General features: G+C 38.0%; 1 protein-coding gene across 1 annotated transcript in view; it reads left to right on the top strand.

Annotated features, from left to right (window-relative positions):
• Positions 1 to 24616, top strand: part of LOC105476132 (ribonucleotide reductase regulatory TP53 inducible subunit M2B) — a 37213-nt gene that overhangs the window by 7764 nt on the left and 4833 nt on the right. The window contains 7 exon segments of the mRNA XM_071067929.1: positions 448 to 603; positions 6942 to 7058; positions 8005 to 8138; positions 8884 to 8978; positions 14783 to 14916; positions 19578 to 19682; positions 20881 to 20994. Coding sequence (XP_070924030.1) covers positions 448 to 603; positions 6942 to 7058; positions 8005 to 8138; positions 8884 to 8978; positions 14783 to 14916; positions 19578 to 19682; positions 20881 to 20994 — 855 coding nt within the window.

The raw sequence follows: 24616 nt of genomic DNA on the forward strand, positions 1-24616 counted from the left end.
TACCAGTAGCTTATTCATTCCAGCATTCTATATCAGAGAGACTCTAAAGGGACATTTTGTTCACAAACTTAGAAATTTGTCCATCATGACATTTATGGATCTAGCTTTCTACTTATCCTCAAACTAGCAATAATTACAATAATTTTTGAGTGCTTATTGTATACCAGGCTTTGTTTAAAGCACTTTTAATCATCAGAATAAACCTATGAGGCAGGAATTACTTTACAGCTGAGGAGACTGAGGGTTAGAGAAGTTAAGCAGCTTCCTATGGTGACACACGCACTTCCTAACAGTATTAGTCAGCTACCAGGTAACAGTAAGGATTCAACCCAGGCAGACAGGCTCTCAAACCAGTGCCGTCTCCCTGACTTCCCTAGATGTATGTTTAGGTATGAATAAAGGAGAAATGTCTATATAAAAAGCATGTTTGTACTTTATTTTTCAAAGAGATCATCTTCAGATACCAACGACAATGAAATAAAGTCAAATGAAGAGCCCCTCCTAAGAAAGAGTTCTCGCCGGTTTGTCATCTTTCCAATCCAGTACCCTGATATTTGGAAAATGTATAAACAGGCACAGGCTTCCTTCTGGACAGCAGAAGAGGTACGTGGCATTGCCTTCATGAGCATTCATGTCCTATAGTGCAGTGTTCCCTTCTTGTTTTACAGGATATTGAAAAACTTTAACTTATACGTTGAAGAAGATCAGTTGCAGAAGATAAGTTTTGGAATTACTGAGACTAAATACGATGTTCTCAATGTTTTAGTTTAGATTACTATCTATAAACTAGTTTTCTGCTGCAACAATGGCATCTAATTCTCCCAGATTTTTATTTCCAATGTATTAGAACATTTTCTTTTTTCTTTTTCTTTTCTTTTTTTTTTTCTTTTTGAGACAGAGTCTCACTCTGTCACCCAGGCTAGAGTGCAGTGGCACGATCTCGGCTCACTGCAAACTCCACCTCCCGGGTTCAAGCGATTCTCCTGCCTCAGTCTCCCAAGAGCTGGGATTACAGGCACCCGCTGCCACGCCCGGCTAAGTTTTGTATTTATAGTAGAGACGGCATTTCACCATGTTGGCCAGGCTGGTCTCAAACTCCTGACCTTGTGATCCATCCACTTCAGCCTCCCAAAGTGCTGGGATTACAGGCGTGAGCCACCGCGCCCGGCCAACATTTTCAAATTTTAAACAGACTTTGAGTTTGATATGGCCAAGTAAGACTAGTCTCACTAGTCTTATAAAGTCGGCAGAATAAGTAAAATTGCAGCTTTAGTCAAAAAATGAGTGAAAGCTGGAGCAACTCTGCTTCCAACTGAGAGGCTTATCTGATTGTACAAAGGGAGGCGCTGCATGAAGAGTTTGATCTTCAAACTCTTCATGGACTCACTCCTGAGTCAGCCAGGTGGAATTCACAGTGCTGCTCCCAGTTTGGCCGTGCCCTCAGCTACATCAGACGTGACAGAGTTGCCACTGAAAGACCAGCTGTAGAATGCTTTCTGTTAATTCCACCTAGGAGATCAGTTGAACACAGCAAACTAGAAAATATTTGCTGGTTGGTAAGGACAGTGGTCATGAAGATGATTGCCCTGTAGTCTAACTGAACAAATAGTTATTGTCTTGATCTTTGATGGGTGTTACCTGTACAGCACTCTTGTTCTGTATATGTTTGTATATGTATCTTTTTAGATAGATGTATCTATTTGGATAGATAGATTTGAATCTATCTATTTTTTCAAGAAGTTAATTCTATAAATGTTAAACACATGCTGTTAAGAATGCAGGCTATGGGGTCAGACTGCCTAGGTACAAATCCTGTGCCACTACTTACTAGATATGGGACTGGGAAAGTTGCATGACCTCTCTGTGTATCCTCATCAGGAAATTGGGCTAGTTGTACTTGGCTATTTGGGTTGTTATGAGGATTAATGAGATGTTTAAAATGGTAGTTGACACTTAGTAAGCACTAAATAAATGTAAACTATTATTTTATGCACAGAAGGGGAAAATTTAACTGAGAAATCAGAAGGCACCATGTTTGAAGTTCTATTACACTAATTTTACCCATATGCCATCTTTGTTACATTGTAGTGTTATATATGGTCAACATCTTTGTTATATTATAGTTGACATATACAGCAAAAAACCAAACCACACAAAAACAAACACCCAATATTTTCATACTGGGTCATAATGCTCGACACACCTGACTGTCCCTAACTGTCTGTGGTTTTTAGAAAGTTTTTTTGTAAGATACAGTTCAGAGAACAAGTGGAATACACAGGTGGCTTTTTGGTTCCTCATGTTAAAAAGGTACTTAGGATTCTTAGGATTCTTGAAATTCATTTGGAGATTAACTTGCATCTTTTAGCAAAGATAATATGTGACCTGTAACAAAGAAGCACTAATTTTTAAAAACTGAAATCTACAGGTTGATACATGTTTTTTAGGTAATTATAGGAAGATTCAAATACGTATTTTGAAGATAAGTCAAACACATTTTTAGTTCCACATATTTTTCATTTACAAATTATGTAAATTACCATTTGATAAGCTTAAATGGTTGAGCTTAATTCTTAAATATGGCTGATCAACAGAAACCCTGATCAAAAGACAAAAATCTGGGGTTTGGGACTTTTTTTTTTAAAGCCACTCAGGCAATTACGATAATTATATAGTTTGGAATCAGTATTTAAATGATGAAATTGAGAATTTGCTCAAATAAGAAAAAGCTAGGCAGGAAGGAAATGTGACTAATGTAGTGTAAATAAAGTTTACAAGACCTTTGAAAGTGAGTGTTCAAAGAGATAATTTTAATATTTAAAAGGAAGCATCTTACAATATTAACATTTAATATCAAACATATATTTTATGTGGCTCACACCTGTAATCCCAGCACTTTGGGAGGCTAAGGTGGACAGATCACTTGAGGTCAGGAGTTCGAGACCAGCCCGGACAACATGGTAAAACCCTGTCTCTACTAAAAATACAAAAATTAGCCAGGCGTGGCAGCAGGTGCCTATAATCCCAGCTACTCGGAGGTTGAGGCAGGAGAATCGCGTGAGCCTGGGTAGCAGAGGCTGCAGTGAGCCAAGATCATGCCACTGTATTCCAGCCTGGGCAACAGAGTGAGACTGTCTCAAAAAAAAAAAAAAAGTGAGGGGTTATAATATATTAGAATGAAGAAGATGTCCTTCAGTTAAACTTAAGTTGAGCTTTTAATAGAACAGAACTTGATTTTTAGGTTGCATATTAAAAGATGAAGACAAATGTTTCCTCCACCCTGCTCTGTTGTATCCCCAGTGCTTAGTACAGTGTCAGGTGTGCAGTAAGTGCTCAGCAAACACTTAAAGAATAAATTAATGGGAAAAAGGGTTTGGAAAATAGCATAAGTACTCAGCAAACACTTAAAGAATAAATCAATGGGAAAAAGGGTTTGGAAAATAGCATGTGATTAAAAAGTTGGGACATTAAGTCCTTTTGGAAAGGTCAAAGAGATTGAGGCTTTGTGTTTTTTGTTTTGTTATTGTTGTTGTTTCGAGACAGAGTTTCTCTCTGTTGCCAAGTGGCACAATCTTGGCTCACTACAACTTCCGCCTCCTGGGTTCAAGCGATTCTCCTGCCTCAGCCTCCCAATGTCCCCTGGGCTGGAGTGCAGTGGCGCAATCTCAGCTCACTGCAACCTCTGCCTCCCAGGTTCAAGTGATTCTTCTGCCTCAGCCTCCCAAGTAGCTGGGATTACAAGCACCTGCCTCCACGCCCAGCTAATTATTTTTATTTTTAGTAGAGACGGGGTTTCACCATGTTGGCCAGACTGGTCTTGAATGCCTGACCTCATGATCTGCGTGCCTCGGCCTCCCAAAGTACTGGGATTACAGGCATGAGCTACTGTGCCAAGGTGAGGCTTTGTTAGAGTAAATAGAAGAAAGGCAAAAGACAAGGACAGTTACATATTTCAACTGTTTATGAAGTTAATCCTGAGAAATATTTAAAAGATTTTTTCTGACAAAATTGAAGCAGGATAGTTTCTCTGATCCCTTCGCAGGTGGGAACTGGAATGCACACGCTGGAGCTAGCTGGCCGCTTTTGCGCTGGCAGGGGCAAACTCCACTCACTTGAACCCACTGTGCTCAACCCCTTGAGGGAGGGAGCATGCAGGTGAGCAGGTGCAGGAGCTTGGGCAAGTTCTTTTGGGCACCAGCAAGAGCAAAACTCCATGCAGGCCTCGTGGCAGTATCTGTGGGGAGTACCCACAACCCTTGAAGACCCAGAAGGAATGTGTTATAGTCAACTCTCTTTTAGTTTTTGCTGTCCATGGATGGCTTGTTTTAACAGTTCAGTGGGCCCTCTGCCTTTTCACATGAAACAGTTGGTCTCCACCAGTGAGGGCAGAGGGTCAGTGTGACAGCCTTTAGCATCCACACCTGTGGCACCCGAGCTCTTGTTCAGCATCCAGGAAAAATCAGATTACATGAACAAATCGAAGGGTGGTGAATACAGAGGATTTTATTGCTGATGAAAGTGGCTCTCAGTGGGAAGGGAAGCTGGAAAGAGGATAGAGTGGACTCCTCTCCAAAGGATGCTGTCAAGCTGTCCCTCTGAAGTTAAGCTGCTTCTCTCTGATGTTCAACCATAGTCTCTGGCATCCAGCTGCTTCTCCTCTTCTCCTCTTCTCCTCTCCTCTTCTCTGCTGGTAGAGCCTGGGGTTTTTATGGGCATAGGGTGGGGTAGCAGGGCCACGGATGGTTTTGGAAAAGGCAACATTCGAGTGGGAGAACAGGAATGCATGTTGTCACTTTGGGCTGCAGTTCCAGGATTGAGGGTGGAGCCCTCGCCGGGGACCACCTTCTTCTGCCCAGAATTTCCCTGCCTCCTGTCCCTGTCAAAATGATGTCTACATATGCTGTGTGATGCTGTTTGGAGGTGGGATCTTGGGAGGTAATTAGATCATGTGGGTGGAGCCCTCATGAATAGGATTAGTGCCCTTATAAGAAGAGACATGAGAGATATGATCTCTCTCTCTCTGCTATGTCAGGATACAGCAAGAAGGTGGCCATCTGTAAATTAGGAAGAGGGCCTTCACCAAGAACCCAACTAGGCTGGCATCCTGATCTTGGGCATTTAGCTTCCAGAAATGTTAAAAAAGAAGAATAAAAGTATGCTGTTTAAGCAACCCAGTCAATGGTAATTTGTTATAGCCCCCAGAACTGACTAAGATAGGGTACATTGAAAGACAATTTTTGGCTGGGTGCAGAGGCTTAGGCCTGTGCTCCCAGCACTTTGGGAGGCCGAGGCGGGCAGATCACTTGAGCTCAGGAGTTCAAGACCAGCCTGGGCAACATGGCAAAACCCTGTCACTACCAAAAATACAAAAAATTAGCCAGGCATGGTTTTGTGCGCCTGTGGTCCCACCTGTGCCTCTGGAGGCTGAGATGGGAGGATTGCTCGAGCCCAGGAGGCAGAGGTTGCAGTGAGCTGAGATTGTGCCACCGCATTCCAGACTGGGTGACAGAGTAAAACCCCGTCTCAAAAATTTAAAAAATAGACAATTTTTAAATTGTAGGTTTCACCAAATTCTAAAGTATATCTCCCTTAATTCCAAAGACTAATTCTAATGAACATTTTCAAAAATATTTCCATTCCCAATGGAAACCATGCCTACGTATAAACTGCTTGGGAGGCTGAGGCAGGAGAATGGCGCGAACCCGGGAGGCGGAGCTTGCAGTGAGCTGAGATCCGGCCACTGCACTCCAGCCTGGGTGACAGAGCGAGACTCTGTCTAAAAAACAAAAACAAAAACAAACAAAAAACCAGATTATTGGTCACCTGTGGTAGCTCACACCTGTAATCCCAACACTTTGAGAGGCTGAGGTAGGAGGATTGCTTGAGGCCAGCAGATTGAGACCAGCCTGGGCAACATAGTGAGACCCCGTCTCTTTAAAAAAACAAGACAAGGCCAGGTGTGGTGACTCACGCCTGTAATCCCAGCACTTTGGGAGGCCGAGGCGAACAGATCATGAGGTCAAGAGATCGAGACCATCCTGGCCAACATGGTGAAACTCCATCTCTACTAAAAAATATAAATAATTAGCTGGGCATAGTGGCACCTGCCTGTAGTCCCAGCTACTCAGGAGGCTGAGGCAGAAGGATTGCTGGAACCCAGGAGGCGGAGGTTGCAATGAACCAAGATCATGCCACTGCACTCCAGCCTGGCAACAGAGCGAGACTCCGTCCCAAAACAAAACTCAGGTTGTTACCTGCCTGGCATTACTTCTGGATGTAAAAGTAGATTGATTACCTGGCAGTAAAGTAGCAGCTACAGTTGGTTAATAGGTGCTTAATTATCTAACACCATAGCAAATATTGTATAAAATGTTAAAGCAATGACTGTTGAGAATCATTAGCTTATTCACTTCAGTGCCTTCTTGACTAGTTTTTATTCTCCCTACTCCCCTTTTAGCCCTTCTTTCATTTGCTCTGGTGCCACTAGATTATGTTAATTTGGATATTTTTAAAGTACATCCTGGCCAGCTTCTTAATTAGCCAGAAAATTTGATTGTTGTAATTTTTTAAAGATAAATTTTATTGTGTATGTTTAAGGTGTACGACATGATGTTATAAGATACATATATATAGTAAAATGGTTACCATGGTGTAATAAATTAACATTTCCTTTGCCTCATGTAGTTTAGCTGTTCCCCCTCCCCCACCAAGAGTAGCTGTAATCTATCATTTAACAAAAATTCTCAATATAATACACTTATTAGCATAACATTTTTGTTCTATTTCTTTGCAATGCTAACATCTTTCTTTTTCCATAGTTTACTGGTAGTGGGATATTCCTACTTAACTTTACAATGGAAGTTAGTTTCCCAACAGTTTCCCAAACACGTTGAGAAGAACTTAACTCCAAATTAAAATTTTTGAAAATCTTTTTATTCCAGGTCGACTTATCAAAGGATCTCCCTCACTGGAACAAGCTTAAAGCAGATGAGAAGTACTTCATCTCTCACATCTTAGCCTTTTTTGCAGCCAGTGATGGAATTGTAAATGAAAATTTGGTAAGATTTTTGCTTGATTTAACTTTTGTTCTCCTTTAGCAGTTAAATGATGATAATGTCATTAAGATTATTAAATTGAGCCAGAGGAAAGATGTCTAAAAAATGAACTAGATGAAGCTTAACTCTTTAAATGTTTTTCTGATGAATTGCTTATCCTTTGACCAGCAAATGTTATTAAATCAAGCATAAATTATACCAATCAAAACTATTTACAGTGCAGTAACATGAGTTTGATTTTTACCCTCAGATGGTAAGCTTAATAGAGAACCTGCACTTTAATAACCTTTGGAGCTCTGTAATAGAATACTGGGTTCTGGCTCCCCATTTTGAAACTTAACTATGGTTGATCAGAAGGCATAATTTCTTTTTAAAAAGAATAGAAAGATAGGCCAGGTGCGGTGGCTCATGCCTGTAATCCCAGCACTTTGGGAGGCCGAAGTGGGCGGTTAACGAGGTCAAGAGATTGAGACCATCCTGACCAACATGGTGAAAACCCATTTCTACTAAAAATACAAAAATTAGCTGGGTGTGTTGGCACGTGCCTGTAGTCCCAGCTATTTGGGAGCCTGAGGCAGGACAATTTCTTGAACCCCGGGTGGCAGAGGTTGCAGTGAGCCAAGATGGCACCACTGCACTCCAGCCTGGCGACAGAGTGAGACTCCATCTCAAAAAAAAAAAAAAATGTGTGTGTGTGTATATAGATATGTATGTGTGTATATATGTATATATATGTGTATATATATACTGTGCAACTAATTTACCATGGATAATTGATGGATAAACAGTACTGCCTAGGATACTGCTTAAAATAATCCATAAGGTCTTTCTGACCTGTTTGTTATGTGACAGGCAGTTTTTAAGTGATAATGCTGATGTCCGGATTCTGATTTGCAGTGTTTAATGAGAGCCTATAGAACTGGATATATCTGTTTCCCTTTCTTCTTAGGTGGAGCGCTTTAGTCAGGAGGTGCAGGTTCCAGAGGCTCGCTGTTTCTATGGCTTTCAAATTCTCATCGAGAATGTTCATTCAGAGATGTACAGTTTGCTGATAGACACTTACATCAGAGATCCCAAGAAAAGGTATTGTTGGGATTTTATTTACAAAATATTGCTTATGGCTTGGTTATATTCAGATCAGAATTTATTCCAAAATTCAATGTTAAGGAAAGATTCAAGTATGGAAGTTTCTGAGCATAATATTTTCTATTGCTTAATAATGTATTGAGTTTAAAAAAAAACTTGTTATAGAACCAGTTAACCTTTAGATATTTTATCTTTAAGAACTGTTCAGTAGCATCTTCTGTTTAGAAACTGAATACTCAGATTTAGCTGGTTTTGTATGAATCAGATTCAAACTAATAATTTGAGTTTTATTTCTATTTTATGGGCATGTAAAAATGTATAAAAACTGCCGATCTGGTATCATACCATAGAGTTACAGTTATTATCTCTGATTAAGTTTAGTCCAATTAAGAAAAACAAGTGAGGCCAGGCATGGTGGCTCAGGGCTGTAATCCCAGCGCCTTGGGAGGCCAAGGCAGGTGGATCACCAGGTCAGGAGATCGAGACCATACTGGCTAACACAGTGAAACCCTGTCTCTACTAAAAATACAAAAAAATTAGCTGGGTATGGTAGCGGGCACCTGTAGTCCCAGCTACTAGGGAGGCTGAGGCAGGAGAATGGCGTGAACCCGGGAGGCGGAGCTTGCAGTGAGCCAAGATGGCGCCACTGCACTCCAGCCTGGGCGAGAGTACAAGACTCTGTCTCAAAAAAAAAAAGAAAAACAAGTGAATAACTTTGCTGTTCATTCTTTTGTTTTTACAGGGAATTTTTATTTAATGCAATTGAAACCATGCCATATGTTAAGAAAAAAGCAGATTGGGCCTTGCGATGGATAGCAGATAGAAAATCTACTTTTGGTATGTGGCTCTAATTTCTATATGATCAGATTTGCCTCAGGTGATATGACAATATTTTATGTGGTGTGACTAGCCAGTACTAATCAAAGTTACAGCATGGAAGAGGAGTACAAATATCTCAAATGCACCTTTACCAAAATCATTATTCCTAATAATTAATTAGAAAGTGTTGGTAAAATAAAGCTGTTATCTATTCTACTTAATAAGTTGGAAGTTGAAAAGTTAAGATGTTAGTGCATAATGACAGTTAAATAGGAGTCAGTCATATAGCAATAACAAGAGTATTATAGCAATTCACAGTTTGTACCTGGCTTTTAAGTTTATTTTAGGAATTTTTATTTTTTTTTTAGACAGAGTGTCACTCTGTCACCCAGGCTGGAGTGCGGTGGCGTGATCTGTGATCTTGGCTCACTGCAACTGCTGCCTCCCAAGTTCAAGCAGTTCTCCCTGCCTCAGCCTCCTAAGTAGCTGGGATTACAGGCACCTGCTACCATGCCCAGCTTATTTTTGTATTTTTTAGTAGAGATAGGGGTTTCACCATGTTGGCCAGGTTAGTCTTGATCTCAGATGATCCGCCCACCTCGGCCTCCCAAAGTGCTAGGATTGCAGGCATGAGCCACCACGCCTGGCCTATTTTAGGAATTTAAAGCAAGTGAAAACTTAACATTTTTGAGGAAACAAATATCTAGTTTCTCAAAAACTAAAGATTAGTGTAATCAACCAGGACAAAAAAACAATTTGTAATAACAGGCTTATTTTTCATAGGTAAGCTAAATGTAAACACCCTTCTGGCTGACTTGAGATCCCATAGCATTTTTTTAAGGAAGTGTATCATATTATGTCTTACACATAATAGTTGCTCAATAAATATTTACTAAATTTAATTAAAATATTTCTATCTTTCATTTGGATAGCTCTAAGTACACATCTCATTCTTATCTGTTTTTAATTGGTGTTCTTTACTTTTTGGTTTTATTCATTATGTGAGGAAGCAAGTCTCAAAATTTTTGGTCTCAGGCCTCTTTGTACTCTTAAAAATTATTAAGAGCTCCAAAGTGCCTTTACTTGGGTAGGTTATAGGTATTGATATTTCTGCATTAGAAATTAACATTGAGATAATTTAAAAATATGTATTAGTGCATTCTAAGATAGCAATAATCAACCCATTACATTTTAATACGGATAACATTTTTATATAAGTTTCTGTATTTTCCCAAAAAAAAAAAAGAATAGCATGCTTTTAAATTTCTATAAATCTTTTAAATGTCCGACTTAATAGAAAACAGTTGGAGTACCATATCTGCCTTTGCATTCGATTTGTTGCAGTGTATATGTATGTAGTATATGCCTCATTTAAATACATATTATAGTTAGAAAAGGGAGGAATATTTTATTTAGCTTTTCAGATTATTATGAATATGTCATGTAGCTTCTAGAAAATACCATTGTAAAGTATGAGAGACTGGTAGTTAAAAAAAATAAATAATGCCTTAATGTTATTATGAAAATAGTTTTGACCTCACAGGTCTCCTGGGTCTGTAGATCTCTCAGGGACTCCTGGACCACACTGAAGAACCAGTGATGTAGTGCATATATGGGCCAGCATGTAGTATACCAGGGATGAAGCAGATATGTTTGCCTCCTTGCCTTCAGTTCATTTCGAAAATGAGAAAGGCAGCCGGGCATGGTGACTCAAGCCTGTAATCCCAGTGCTTTGGGAGACTGAGGTTGATCACTTGAGGCCAGCAGTTTAAGACCAGTCTGGGCAACAAAGCAAGACCCCCATCTCTACAACAAATTTTAAAACTAGCCAGGTATGGTGGCATGCATCTGTAGACCCTGCTACTTGGGAGGCTGAGGGAGGAGGACCACTTAAGCCCAGGTGTTTGAGGCTACAGTGAGCTATGATCCACTGTGCTCCAGCCTGGGTGACAGAGCAAGACCCAGACTCTAGAAAAAAAAAAAAAAATTAAATAGGAATGAGAAAAGCACTGGTTCTCAATATATGTAAAAATCATCTGGAGAATTTGTGGAAAAACTCTTAAGAATCCTGCCAAAAGTGATGTAGGAGGCCCAGATGGGACTGAGAAATCTGCATTTTTGTATTCAGTTGATTCCCTCACAAGGAGCTTCAGAAACACTATGGGAAATGCTGGCTTTAGAGAAAAAAGAAGGGAAAAGGCAGAGTGTTCCATATACACTGAAAATACTAGTATGGAGAAGTAGTGATGAAAAATGATGAGCAGGCCCACAGAAAGCATGTATTTCATGAACTACCCAAGAAGGACAACCTAGAAATAGAGAAAACAGAGAAGGCTGGCAGTCACTATGTAACTACATGAGGACTCCAGCTAGATTCTTCATATTGCTTAATCTCAAGGGAAACCCCATTTCGGGTTCTAATTTAGGGTCTCAGAGGAAAGAACATGTTCTAAAATTGTGGAGGGGGAGTTGAATGAATGTAGAGTGGAACAGGGAAAGGGGAAAGGGTGAAGAGTGCATTGGTGACTCTCGTTTTTGGGAGTGGAGCTAAAAGACAGTAACATGGAAATATCGCCTTGCTTTGCTGCACACTGTTACTTTCCTTTAACCAGCTGAGGAAGTGCTATTTTATGAACTGATTGGGCTACCTGCACCGTTAGTAGCTATAAGTTGACAAGGACAGCTCATTCATCTGGCTTAGGGTTTTGCCTAACATTTTTGGTGACCTTCTTAGTGCCTTTTGCACTAAGATCCAGCATAGCAACTATTCTTTCCTTATATCCAGACTCTTATAAGCCTTTATTTTTAGCTAAAGAGAAACTAAGAATATTTCTTTAAAAATTATTAGTTTGTCTGAAAGTTTATGTTATAACAAGATTCAATTCCTATAGAGCAAAAATTTTCCTTATTATATATCTGTATAGATTTTTAAAAATTGAGACATCTTGTTTAATTTTTAAAATATTTTTAAAGAACTTTAAAATATATAGATTAAAACTTAATATATGTAATGAAATTTTATTTCAAGCCTCAAAAAATATTAGCTACACAATCTTAGTACATTGCCATCATAGAGGTCAGCTGTATCTTAAAAATATATCCAACCTTCCCCTCTCTAAAATGAATCATGAGGCCTTTACATTCACTATAGTTTTTAGGAGAAATGTTCTGGAACCCTCTTTTTATTTCACATATATCTCAAAAAATTGTAAAATGTGCCACCTGTAATCCTTTAATCTTCTCCAAAAAAGAATAGCCTTCTATAACTATGTTATGATTTTCATTCTTTAGTATTCACATGAATGTATAGCATGCTTACAATACCAATTTTCCACTAGGCACGGTGGCTTGTGCCTATAATCCCAGCTACTTGTGAGGCTGGGATAAGAGGATGGCTTGAGCCAGAAGTTCAAACCAGCCAGGGCGACATAGAGAGACCTTAGCTCTAAAGAAATAAAAAAATTAGCCAGGTATGGTGACGCACGCCTGTAGTCCCAGCTACGTCAGAGGCTGAGGTGAGAGCATTGTTTGAGCCCAGGAGTTTGAGACTGTTTGAACCATTAATGCGCCATTGCACTACAGCCTGGGTGACAAGAGCAAGACCCCACTCTCTAATAAAAATAAAAATATCAATTTTTCTTTTATTCACGTTTGTATTTAATTATAGTCTACTTCCCTTACAGATAATTATCCTTTTGATGTTACCTTAATGTCAATGAAAAATGTATCAATAACTGTAAGTTATCTTAATAGTAAGATAAAAGATACAGTAAGTTATATGTTAAACTAATGACAAGTCTCTATCTTAAGAATAGTGATTATGCTGATGATGATTTTTGAAATGGGCTCACTCTGTTGCCCAGCTGGAGTGCAGTGGTGTGATCATAGCGCACTGCAGCCTTGACCTCCTGGGCTCAAGCATTCCTCCCACATCAACCTCCCAGGTAGCTGTGACTACAGGTGTGCACCAGCACACCCAGCTAATTTTTAAATTTTTTGTAGAGATGGGGTTTTGCTATGTTGCCCAGGCTGGTCTCTAACTCCTGCATTCAAGTGATCCTCCTTCCTCGATCTACCAAAGTGCTGATATTTCAGATGTGAGCCACTGCAGCACTTAGCCTAGAGTGGATTTTAATGTCTTCTCTCATCTAGTACTTCTATAGGTTCCAATGAGTCAGTTCAGGACTTGTTTATTTATTTATTTATTTTATTTTTTTATTTTTTTATTTTTTTGAGACGGAGTCTCGCTCTGTCACCCAGGCTGGAGTGCAGTGGCCGGATCTCAGCTCACTGCAAGCTCCGCCTCCCGGGTTTACGCCATTCTCCTGCCTCAGCCTCCGGAGTAGCTGGGACTACAGGCGCCCGCCACCTCGCCCGGCTAGTTTTTTGTATTTTTTAGTAGAGACGGGGTTTCACTGTGTTAGCCAGGATGGTCTCGATCTCCTGACCTCGTGATCCTCCCGTCTCGGCCTCCCAAAGTGCTGGGATTACAGGCTTGAGCCACCGCGCCCGGCCTAGGACTTGTTTATTAAGTGACTTCTTTGTGTGTGGTCCTGTGACATGTACTGAGGTATAAACCGTGATGTCATCTATGAAAAAGGTTTGTAATGCACTCAAGCACTCAGCTGCCTGTATCTCACAGTCTAATAGACCAAACCTTTCTCCTTAGACATATATAAATACTTTTCTCAAGCATATGCAGTGTGGTGACATAAGCACCTTGTGAATGACCTTTTGGGTTAGAGCTCTGATCATCCTGCATAATGTTACAGATATGCTGCCACTGTAGACAGTTTCTTAATAGGAGATGGATTTCTATGAAGTCCTTGCCTAACAATGAGTAACCTTTAAAATTGGCCTTTTCGTATTTAGCAGAAAACGTACTTTTGCTTATTTTATGGGGATATTTTATCTAATAGATATACTTATTATCCTCAGTTGGGCTTATCTATTTTTTTTAAATTGCAGATCCATGCCAATGGTTTTTGAAATGTTTGCAGATGGTCTGTAAGATACCATAAGTTGGCCGGGCACGGTGGCTCAAGCCTGTAATCCCAGCACTTTGGGAGGCCGAGGTGGGCGGATCACAAGGTCAGGAGATCGAGACCACAGTGAAACCCCGTCTCTACTAAAAATACAAAAAATTAGCCGGGCGCGGTGGCGGGCGCCTGTAGTCCCAGCTACTCAGGAGGCTGAGGCAGGAGAATGGCGTGAACCCGGGAGGCGGAGCTTGCAGTGAGCCGAGATCGCGCCACTGCACTCCAGCCTGGGCAACAGCGTGAGACTCCGTCTCAAAAAAAAAAAAAAAAAAAAGATACCATAAGTTTCTGAAAATATAAACTTAAGCAACCTCTCCTACTTTCAGAGGAAGACACTTGTCATAAAGTCTACCTTCTACTCACCAGTCTAGTACACACACACATATGTATACATACTGCACACATATGCATGTACCTGCACTCACAGTCATGTGTGGGGCACACATAAATCACCTGTTGTTTTGAGTATGGAAGGTCCTTCTTTGTCCAGACACCAAGACCTATAGAAGTCCATTGTCTGACAGAGGATTTGAAGGAGGCATACCTTTCTGCTCCAGTAGGTAGAGGTGGCACATTTTCTCCTATGGAGATCTTTGGCCATGGCACTAACTTGTGTATTTTGTTTCTTTGCAAACAGTCATGGTATTTATTGATATATATACACCATATACATCAATAAATATTTATTAAATTTATTTATCAAATATACATATTTGCATATATATATGCAAATGTTTGCGGTATCTGATATTTCAAAAACTGAAATGATTTTATGTCTCCCAGGGGAAAGAGTGGTGGCCTTTGCTGCTGTAGAAGGAATTTTCTTCTCAGGATCTTTTGCTGCTATATTCTGGCTAAAGAAGAGAGGTCTTATGCCAGGACTCACTTTTTCCAATGAACTCATCAGCAGAGATGAAGTAAGGAACAGAATGTTTTTCTAGCTATATTTGTATTCATATTTGATGTTCATCTATTTTTCTTTTCTATCTTTTTTTTTTTTGAGATAGGATCTCATTCTGTCACCCAGGCTAGAGTACAGTGGCACGATCATGGCTCAGTGTAGCCTCGCCTTCCCTGGACTCAAGCAGTCCTCCCATTTCAGCCTCCCTCGTTGCTGGGACTGTTGCAGGTGCCTTCCCTTGTTGCAGGTGCCACTACACCTGACCTAATTTTGGTATTTTTTTTTTTTTAGAGACAGGGCTTCACCATGTTGCCCAGGCTGGTCTTGAACTCCTGGGCTCAAGCGATCTGTCTGCCTCAGCCTCCCAAAGTGCTGGATTACAGGCATGAATCACTGTACCCAGCCCATTTATTTTTCTTTCTCCTGAAAAATGCTATGGTGACACAGGTATCCTGGTAATTAAAATAGGAAGTCACGTCATCTTGCTTTTAAGACACTGCATTTTCCTCCTGTGTCTCTTACCATTTCTCCTCAGCCTCCTGGTCATTCTTAATATCAGTGTCCTCCTAGGTTCCCGCGCTGGCCTTGCTCCTTTACTGTATATGCCCTCTTGGCTGATCTTATTTACTGTCATGAAATCAGCTACCATCTAAATGCTCATAACTCCCAAAACTTACCCTTTGTCCCAGATATTCTTTGCTAAGTGCCAAACCCATGTATGCTAGTACATGTTCGACATTTTCTCCTTGAAGTTCCCCCAGGTGTCTCAAACCTGTTATTTCAGAAATCAAACTCATCATCTTTCTCCAAAAATTTGTTGTTCCTTCTGTTTTTCCTATTTCATTGAGTGTCTCTATCCTTCTTTTCCAGTCATCTAATTTGAAATCTAGGAGTCATTTTAGATTGCTTCTTCTTTTTCAGCCACATCCAATCAGTAACTAAACCTGGTCTCCCTCTGCTTGCTATACCCTTTCCATCTTTCTTACCACTTTTTTTTTTCTTTAACCTTTTTTGGATTACCTTCTCAAAAGAGACATCTCAAAACTTTCCTGATCGATTAGGTGAAATTGGCCACTCTTTCTTTTATGTATCCATTTGAAACCTGCACCTGTCCATATCTTGGAGTCCATAGTATGTATTGTACTTCTTATTTCTCTCTTCTGCTAGACTTTAAGCTCCTTAGTGCAGGGACTTTGTTTTATTTATCTTTCTGTTCTCAATGTTTTGGCTATTATAGCCATTCAGTTAACATTTATTGCCTATGCTAATCCTTAACTTCTCTGAACTTTGGTTTCTTCAACTATAAAAATTAACCATTTTGTTAAAATGCCATGAAATAGTGTATGTGAAAGTATTTTTTTAAATGCCATAAAATGCTTCGTATAATTACTTTTTGCTTTTTCATGTCTTTAAATTTTTAATAACTTTTGTTAGAAATGTCATATAGGATTGTTATAGAGAATTGAGAGAATAAAAAATTAATCTCAACACACAGAGAACCACATTTACTGTTTTGTGGATTTCTTTATAGACTTTTTTCTACATTTAATTCAATTTAGATATATAAACATATTTTAATCATTCATATATTTAGGAGTTGAGATGTTCTTTTTCCACTTGGCAAAATACTGCAATCATTTTTCTATGGCATTAAGCACCTTTTGAAAATAGTAGTTTTGTTAGATATATGAGCTAATGAATGAATCATTTATTTGACTTTTATAATTAGAAATTTAGATTATTTCCAGGTTTTTTGTTTTACTATGGTGTAAAATGAATACCTTTACATATATATGAGCTTTGTCCTCCCTTTATATTATTTTCCTAAGCTTGATCACAAAAAGTAGAATTACTAAGTTATAAAGCCATGCATACATACATACTTGCAGATTTTTTTTTTCCAGTAATTTTATAACAATTTTCAGCCCCACCTAGCAATGTATAAACATTTTCTACCATACTCTCACCAGAATTTAGATTAATTTGCTAAATGTTTGGCAAATTTGATAGGGGTAATTGGTATTTCATTATTGGTTTTATTTGCTTTGTTTATTACTTAAATTGAACACTTTTTTCATAATGATATTAGTCATTTGTATTTTTTCTGTAGTTGCCTACTTTTATCTTTTGCTTTTGTTTCCGGTTTAATATTAACATTTTTCTTATTTAACTCTGAGTGCTCTCACTATTTTAAGGTTATTTCTTCAGTAGTCTATTATCCTTAAAGGAAGAGGTCATGCTTGCTTGTTCATTGGTGTATTCCCAATGTACAGTGACTGATTGGGTCCTTTCAACAAGTATACGTTTATAGCATTTGTTATATTTATAGCACAAATATAATATAAAATATACATTTGCTTATATTTATTTCATATATTTTCCCGATTTTTCCTTTGCTTTTTAATTTTTGTTCTTTTAACATACAAAACCTTAAATTTTATGTAATCCTCTTCCAGAGATAAATTAATTACACATATTTTCGTCTCGGTTTTTTAACATTTAACTCTCTAGTACAGTTGGAATTTGTTTAGTCTAAGTAGGATTTAGCATAAATATAATATAGTAAAACGTTAGAGTTTAACTTAATTTTATTCCAAACACTCTTAGGAAGTTTTTTCAATTTGCCTTGTTAAGTAATCCATCCTTTCTTCATTGACTTGCACTGTCTTCTTTATTATCTATTAAGGTTTTATTAGACTAAAATCAGTTTCATGGCTATTTTTTCTTCCTTATTGACCTATCAGATTTTATTCTATAACAAACCATTTTAATTATTATAGTTTCATATATTTTAATAATTTGTAGAGTAAATATTGAAACTTTTCTTTTGAAAGTGTTCTTACAAGATTCTGTCCATTTATTCTATTCTTTTTTTTTTTTTTTGTGAGACAGGGTCTCTCTTTGTCACCCAGGCTGAGTGCAAGTGGCATGATCCTGGCTCACTGTAGCTTTGACCTCCAGGGCTCAAGCAGTCCTCCCACCTCAGCCTCCTAATTAGCTGGAACTACACGCATGTACCACCACGTTCAGTTAATTAAAAAAAAAATTATTGTAGACACAGGGTCTCACTGTGTTGCCCAGGCTGGTCTGGAACTCCTAGGCTCAAGTGATTTGCCCACCTTGGCCTCCCAAAGTACTGGGATTACAGGCATGAGCCCCTGTGCCCAGCCTTCCAGATTAACTTTTGAATTAAAAACAATCCCATTTAGGCACTTGACCTCTGTGCCCACTTGGGACTTGACCTCTGTGTACTTTCCGTTCTTTTCTGCTCTAAAGCCTTTTAAAATAAATTACAAGTGCACACACACACACACACACACACACACACCAATTCCATTGAGATTTTGATTGGTATTGCGCTCTGTAATAAGTTACCTGTCAGTTTTCATCAACACTTTAACATCTTTCAGCCTTGATGGTAATTTCTTCTTTCTTCCTTTTTTTTTGAAACAGGGTCTTACTGTCACCCAGGCTGGAGTACAGTGGCATGACCTCAGCTCACTGCAGCCTTGACCTCCCAGGTTCAAGGGATCTTCCTGCCTCAGCCTCCTGAGTAGCGGGGACTACAGGCATGCACCACCATGCCCGACTAATTTTTGTGTTTTTTGTAGAGATGAGGTTTTGTCAGGTTGCCCAGGCTGGTCTCAAATTCCTGAACTCAAGGAATCTGCCCACCTTGGCCTCCCAAAGTGCTGTATTACAGACATGAGCCACCATGCCCGGCCTGGGAATTCCATCTTTCTATATCTGAGCTCTCTCTCTTTTCATTTTGAATTTTTGAAATTTTCTTTTTGTTTTTTTGATATTTAGCTCTATACTATCTATTCTGTGTTTTGGAGTCCTGATTATTTTAGGTTGACTCTCCTTGGCCTATTCTCCAATTACTTAAGATTCTATACTATTTATTGCATTTGTATAACCATACTCAGGGGTATTTCACAAGTTTATTTTCATTTTTGGTTGAGTTATCTGTAAGATCATCTCTGCTTTATATCACTTCAGGTGATACTCATCGTTGTTCAGTTTCCATTTTCTTATTATTTGCTTATTGGTATTTTTTATTTCTATTTATTTATTTATTTTTTTTTTTGTAGAGACTGGGTTTTGCCATGTTGCCCAAGCTGGTCTTGAACTCCTGGACTCAAGCAATCTGCCCACCTTGACCTCCCAAAGTGCTGAGGTTACAGGCATGAGCCACCGAGCCCCTCGTCAGTTTCCATTTTCATTGGAACTGAATTTATTTTTATCTTGAGCCTTTCTTATTTAATTACAAATGTTGTATTTTTGAAATCTGTTATTTAAATACTACTCATTATTTTTCAATCATTCCTTAATTATTTTTGAAATTTAAAAATTAGTGAATTTTCATTTCAGGCTTTCTTGCTTTATTTTCCTTTCCAAAATGCTTTTATTTGCAGATTGTTTGTTCATAAATTAGTTTTTCTATAATGTTGATGAACTAAGATTTGCTGGCATTGAACGTTTTTGTTATAGGTTATTGTATTGGCATTTAATGAGATTTGAAGGAAGGAAGTTCCTAGTCCTATTAACCCTCTTCCATTTTCCAGAAGTTCTGCGTTATATTCCTAGAACCACTTTATATGATGCTTGACCCATCACTGTGTACAAATAGCTGATGACCAGTTATTTGACAGTGGCGCTTTTCTTCTCTTTTAGGGACTTCACTGTGACTTTGCTTGCCTGATGTTCCAATACTTAGTAAATAAGCCTTCAGAAGAAAGGGTCAGGGAGATCATTGTTGATGCTGTCCAAATTGAGCAGGTAAACCAGGAAGTTTGTGTAATTAGCACATCTCTCTTTCTCTGATGTTTGTTCCACTATTATATTGACTCATATGAAATTTCGTAAGTCAATAAAAATTTTGTAGGTCATTTTGTAGGTCAATAAAAATACCAGCAGTTTTATTATGGTCGATCTGACAATGCCAGTACATGATATATTACAATTATTATGTCAGTTTACAATTTGCTTTATTCAGTCAGTCTTTATTATATATTAAGGTTTTATGTATACTAAAACCTGTTTCAGGGCTGTTTTTCTGTCTTACTGATCTCTGTCAAATTTTATGCCATAATCAGCTAATTATAGTAGCTTTGTATTTATATATTTTTAGTGACTAGAGAACAGTGATGATTTCTTATTTGTTTTGTATTTTTAATAATGTAGCGAGGTACCTAGCTTGAAGCATACACAAATTTTTATAGAAAGAATAAGTAAATTAATGAAAAGTAACAATTAAGTTAGAGTATGTAAAGATTTCTTACTAGAAGGAGCTACATGTTCTACTTACGATGTGTTTTTATCATTCTAAAATTACTTTTTTTTTTTTTTGGTAACACTGCATAGTTTAACAGGCATAGTTTGTATATTGGAAGAGGAAAAAGGCATAACAGGCACTTTGGTATCTTTAGTCATTTTGAGAACTAAATCCAAGTGGTTAATATATTTTTATTTTTCCTCTTAACACTTTACCACTACATAGTCTTTCAGTATGGTTAGAGCTCATTTTATCTCCCAACCCCCAAATCTGTTTCTTTCTTTTTTCTCATTTTCTTTGTTAATTGAGTTTTTCTCTCTTTCCCAGCTCCCTTCCATGGTCATGTTCTTTATGATGATTATCTTTGAATCTTTTTCCAGATATTTTAGAACAAAGTATCTTTTTTTTTCTATTGAGAAAGCATACAAATCCAAGTCTTATATCTGCTACTTTAAGAAATCCAGTAATTTGGTAGTTCATTTCCATTTATTTTGGCTCTTTGAAAATGTGAAAAAATGTGAATAGTAATACCCCAACCATTTTTAAACATACGGACATCATTTGCTACATTGAAAGAATTTATCCTAATATATTTCCTTGGACAAAATCAGTCTTAGAAATAAAACAAAATTTTATTTCTATTTGGAACATACATATTTATAGTTTTGTTTATACTTTATTCTGTTTTTGTTTTCATCCCAGGAGTTTTTAACAGAAGCCTTGCCAGTTGGCCTCATTGGAATGAATTGCATTTTGATGAAACAGTACATTGAGTTTGTAGCTGACAGATTACTTGTGGAACTTGGATTCTCAAAGGTAATGTGTTTAAAAATGTGTTACTACTAGTTAAAATATTATAGGAAAGCAAGGACCCTAAAATATATTTTACTGAAAGCATTTGTAACATACTGTTCTATTTTTTAAATGTCCATGACAGAGACTTGTTTCATATGAACAAGGTTTTACAAAATCCTTTGAAATTTAAAATTAATAACTGAAGTAGGAGGCTGGTAAAATATTAGAACTAATAAGCTCAATAAATTATTTTGCAATAATTTCAGCTATATATTTAATATGATTATTTTCAAGGGGTTAGGTTTAATATGCATACGTATATTCACGCTTATAAATCTCCATGTGTCTATGTTGTAGTTTGGGAATTAATACTTTTAAATATGGAATAGTTATTAGGAAGACATTAACTGTCATAATGTAACTCTTTGAACAGAGTTATCCAAGTTATTTTTGTCATTTATCAGAGATAATGTACCTGAATTTCATCACGTGTGATTTTCCTATTACTTAAGACATGGAGCCTGCAGCCACACTATCTGGGTTTGAATCCTTGTTCCACCACTTTCTAGCTGTGTGACCTTTGGCAAGTTGCTTAACTATCTCAATTTCCTCATCTATAAAATAGAGATAGTAATAATATTTACTACAAAGGATTGTTGATGAGTTGATACACTTAAAGCATTTAAAATAATATTAGACACATAAACTCACACTAGATGGTCACTTTGTACTTAAGTGAAACACAGAAATTCACTATGTACTATACCATGGTAATTAGAAATTACAGATTTTGATTTCTTGTCGTGAAAATGTAAGTTTAAATTGTCTTTAATGAGAATCCTTATGAAATCTATGATGCTGTGGTAATCATTACCTATTTTGCTAATGTTGTATTAGCAGATATAGCAGAATTATATTCTGATAACCACCCAGGTACTTAAAGAGTCAAGTGTGGCGTAGGTTTTTTTGGTAAGATAAACTGCATTTTAACGTTTTAGTTGCAAGATCTTGTCTGTGTTTACTAATTAATGAGAAATCAAGATTATAACTATGTTAATATAATCTCTTAAACTTATGAACCTCACGCCTGTAATCCCAGCACTTTGGGAGGCCGAGGCGGGTGGATCACAAGGTCAGGAGATCGAGACCATCCTGGCTAACATGGTGAAACCCCGTCTCTACTAAAAATACAAAAAATTAGCCAGGCGTGGTGGCGGGCACCTATAGTCCCAGCTACTCGGGAGGCTGAGGCAGGAGAATGGCGTGAACCTGGGAGGTGGAGCTTGCAGTGAACTGAGATCGTGCCACTGCACTCCAGGCTGGGCGACAGAGTGAGACTCCGTCTCAAAAACAAAACAAAACAAAACAAAACAAAAAAACTTATAAACTATGTGTATTAAAAGAAATTGTGTTTGCTCATAACTTTTACCAATATTTTTGTTATTAGAAAATGAATTTGCTTATTTAAGCCTTATAGTGAATTCGCTATTCTTTAACCTGTTACCATATCATCACATCCACATGTTCATGTTCTGCTGCTTATTAGAAAACTGCTGACCCTTGGGTCTGATTTTCCTTTTGGGAACTTGCTAACTGTAGGTATGTAAAACATGCCACCTCCTGCAGAAGAAGATCTAAACACAATGTAAAACTGTGTTTTTCCACAGGCTTCAAAATATCTGAATAAATTCTAAAATGCAGAAATTATAGAGGCCTTAGATTTTTAATGCAATAAAAGTAGAAATTGATTTAATAATTACCAAAAGCTTCATCTACTTAGAGATTAAAAATATATATCCTTTAGGTCAGGTGCAGTGGCTCACACCTGTAATCCCAGAACTTTGGGAGGCTGAGGTGGAAGAATCACTTGAGACTAGGAGTTTGAGAACAGCGTAGGCAACATGGTGAAATCCTATTTCTACAAAAAATTAGCCAGGCATGTTGGCATGCCTGTAGTCCTAGTTACTCGGGAGGCTGAGCTAGGAGGGTCACTTGAACCCGGAAGGCAGAGGTTGCTGTGAGCTGAGATTGTGCCACGGCACTCTAACCTGAGCAACAGAGTGAGACCCTTTCTCCCTCTCTCTCTCTCTCTCTCTCTCTGCATATACGTATATCTTCTTTAAAATGAGATTTAAAATGAAAATAAAAATTAATTGAAAATATAAAGTAAATGACAATATGATTACTATATATCAAAACTTGTAGGAGCTGGGCGTTGTGGCTGACTCCTGTAATCCTAGCACTTTGGAGGCCAAGGCAGGAGGATTGCTTGACACAGGAGTTCCACACTAGTTTCAGCAATATAGCAAGACCCTATCTCTACAAATAAAAATAATAAGGCTGGGCACAGGGGCTCACGCCTGTAATCCCAAAACTTTGGGAGGCCGAGGTGAGTGGATTGCCTGGGGTCAGGAGTTGAAGACCGGCCTGGCCAACATGTTGAAACCCTGTCTCTACTAAAAATACAACAATTAGCTGGGCATGGAGGTGGGTGACTAGAATCCTAGCTACTCAGGAGGCTGAGGTGAGAGAATTGCTTAAACCCAGGAGGCAGGTTGCAGTAAGCCAAGATTGTGCCATTGCACCCCAACCTGGGCAAAAAGACCGAAACTCTGTCTCAAAAAAAAAAAACACATACCAAAAAAACACCAAAAACAAGCCATTTAATTTAGTTTGGTCTTGGTTACTTTGTCCGTGCTGTGAATGACTTAGATCTAATTTTTTGAAAAGTCTTCAGTTCTAAAATCCAATGAGTCTGTGACTGTTGGTTCAGTGCCCTTTCACTGTATCTTGCTGTGTATCACAGCTCCAATATTCCCTCACTTTTTACATACAATTTCTGATGGGGGAATTTCATAGAATTTCACTCAGCCACACACAGCATATGAGTTTTTGGAAAAAAGATATATAGATATTTAAAGCTTTATTTAAAGATATAAATCACATAGCTTGCAATTCACCCATTTAAAATGTACAATTAATAGTTTTTAGCGTAGTTACAGAGTTGTGCAACCATCATAACAACCTATTTTAGAACATTTTTATCACCCCAAAAAGAAACTCTATCCCTATTAGCAGTCAGTCACTCCCCTTTCCTCCTCTTACCCACCTTGTCTTAGGCAACCACTAATCTAATTTTTGTGTCTGTAGATTTGCCTCTTCTGTATATTCTATTTCATACAAATGGAATCATAATAATATGTGGTCTTTTGTGGTTCTCTTCTTTCCTTATTATAACGTTTTCATGGTACCTTCATGTTGTAGCATGTATCAGTGCTTTATTCCCTTATATGACCAAATAATATTCCACTGTATGGATATACCAAATTTTATTTATCCATTCGATGGGCATTTAAGTTGTTTCTTCTTTTGAGCTATTGTGAATAATGCTACTATGAACGTTCATGTACAGATTTTTGTGTGGATGTATTTTCATATCTCTTAAGTATACACCTAGGAGTGAAATTGCTGGGTCATATGGTAACTCCATGTTTAATCATTAGAAGAACTCCAGATTGTTTTCTAAAGCAGCTGCACAATTTTATATTCCCACCCTGTATGAGGGTTCCAATTCCTCCACATCCTCACCAACACTTATTACCTGTTTTTTAAAAAAGTATAGCCATCCGAGTAGGTATGAAGT

This window comes from Macaca nemestrina, chromosome 8 (genome assembly GCF_043159975.1).
Source record: "Macaca nemestrina isolate mMacNem1 chromosome 8, mMacNem.hap1, whole genome shotgun sequence".
NCBI classification, from domain to species: domain Eukaryota; kingdom Metazoa; phylum Chordata; class Mammalia; order Primates; family Cercopithecidae; genus Macaca; species Macaca nemestrina.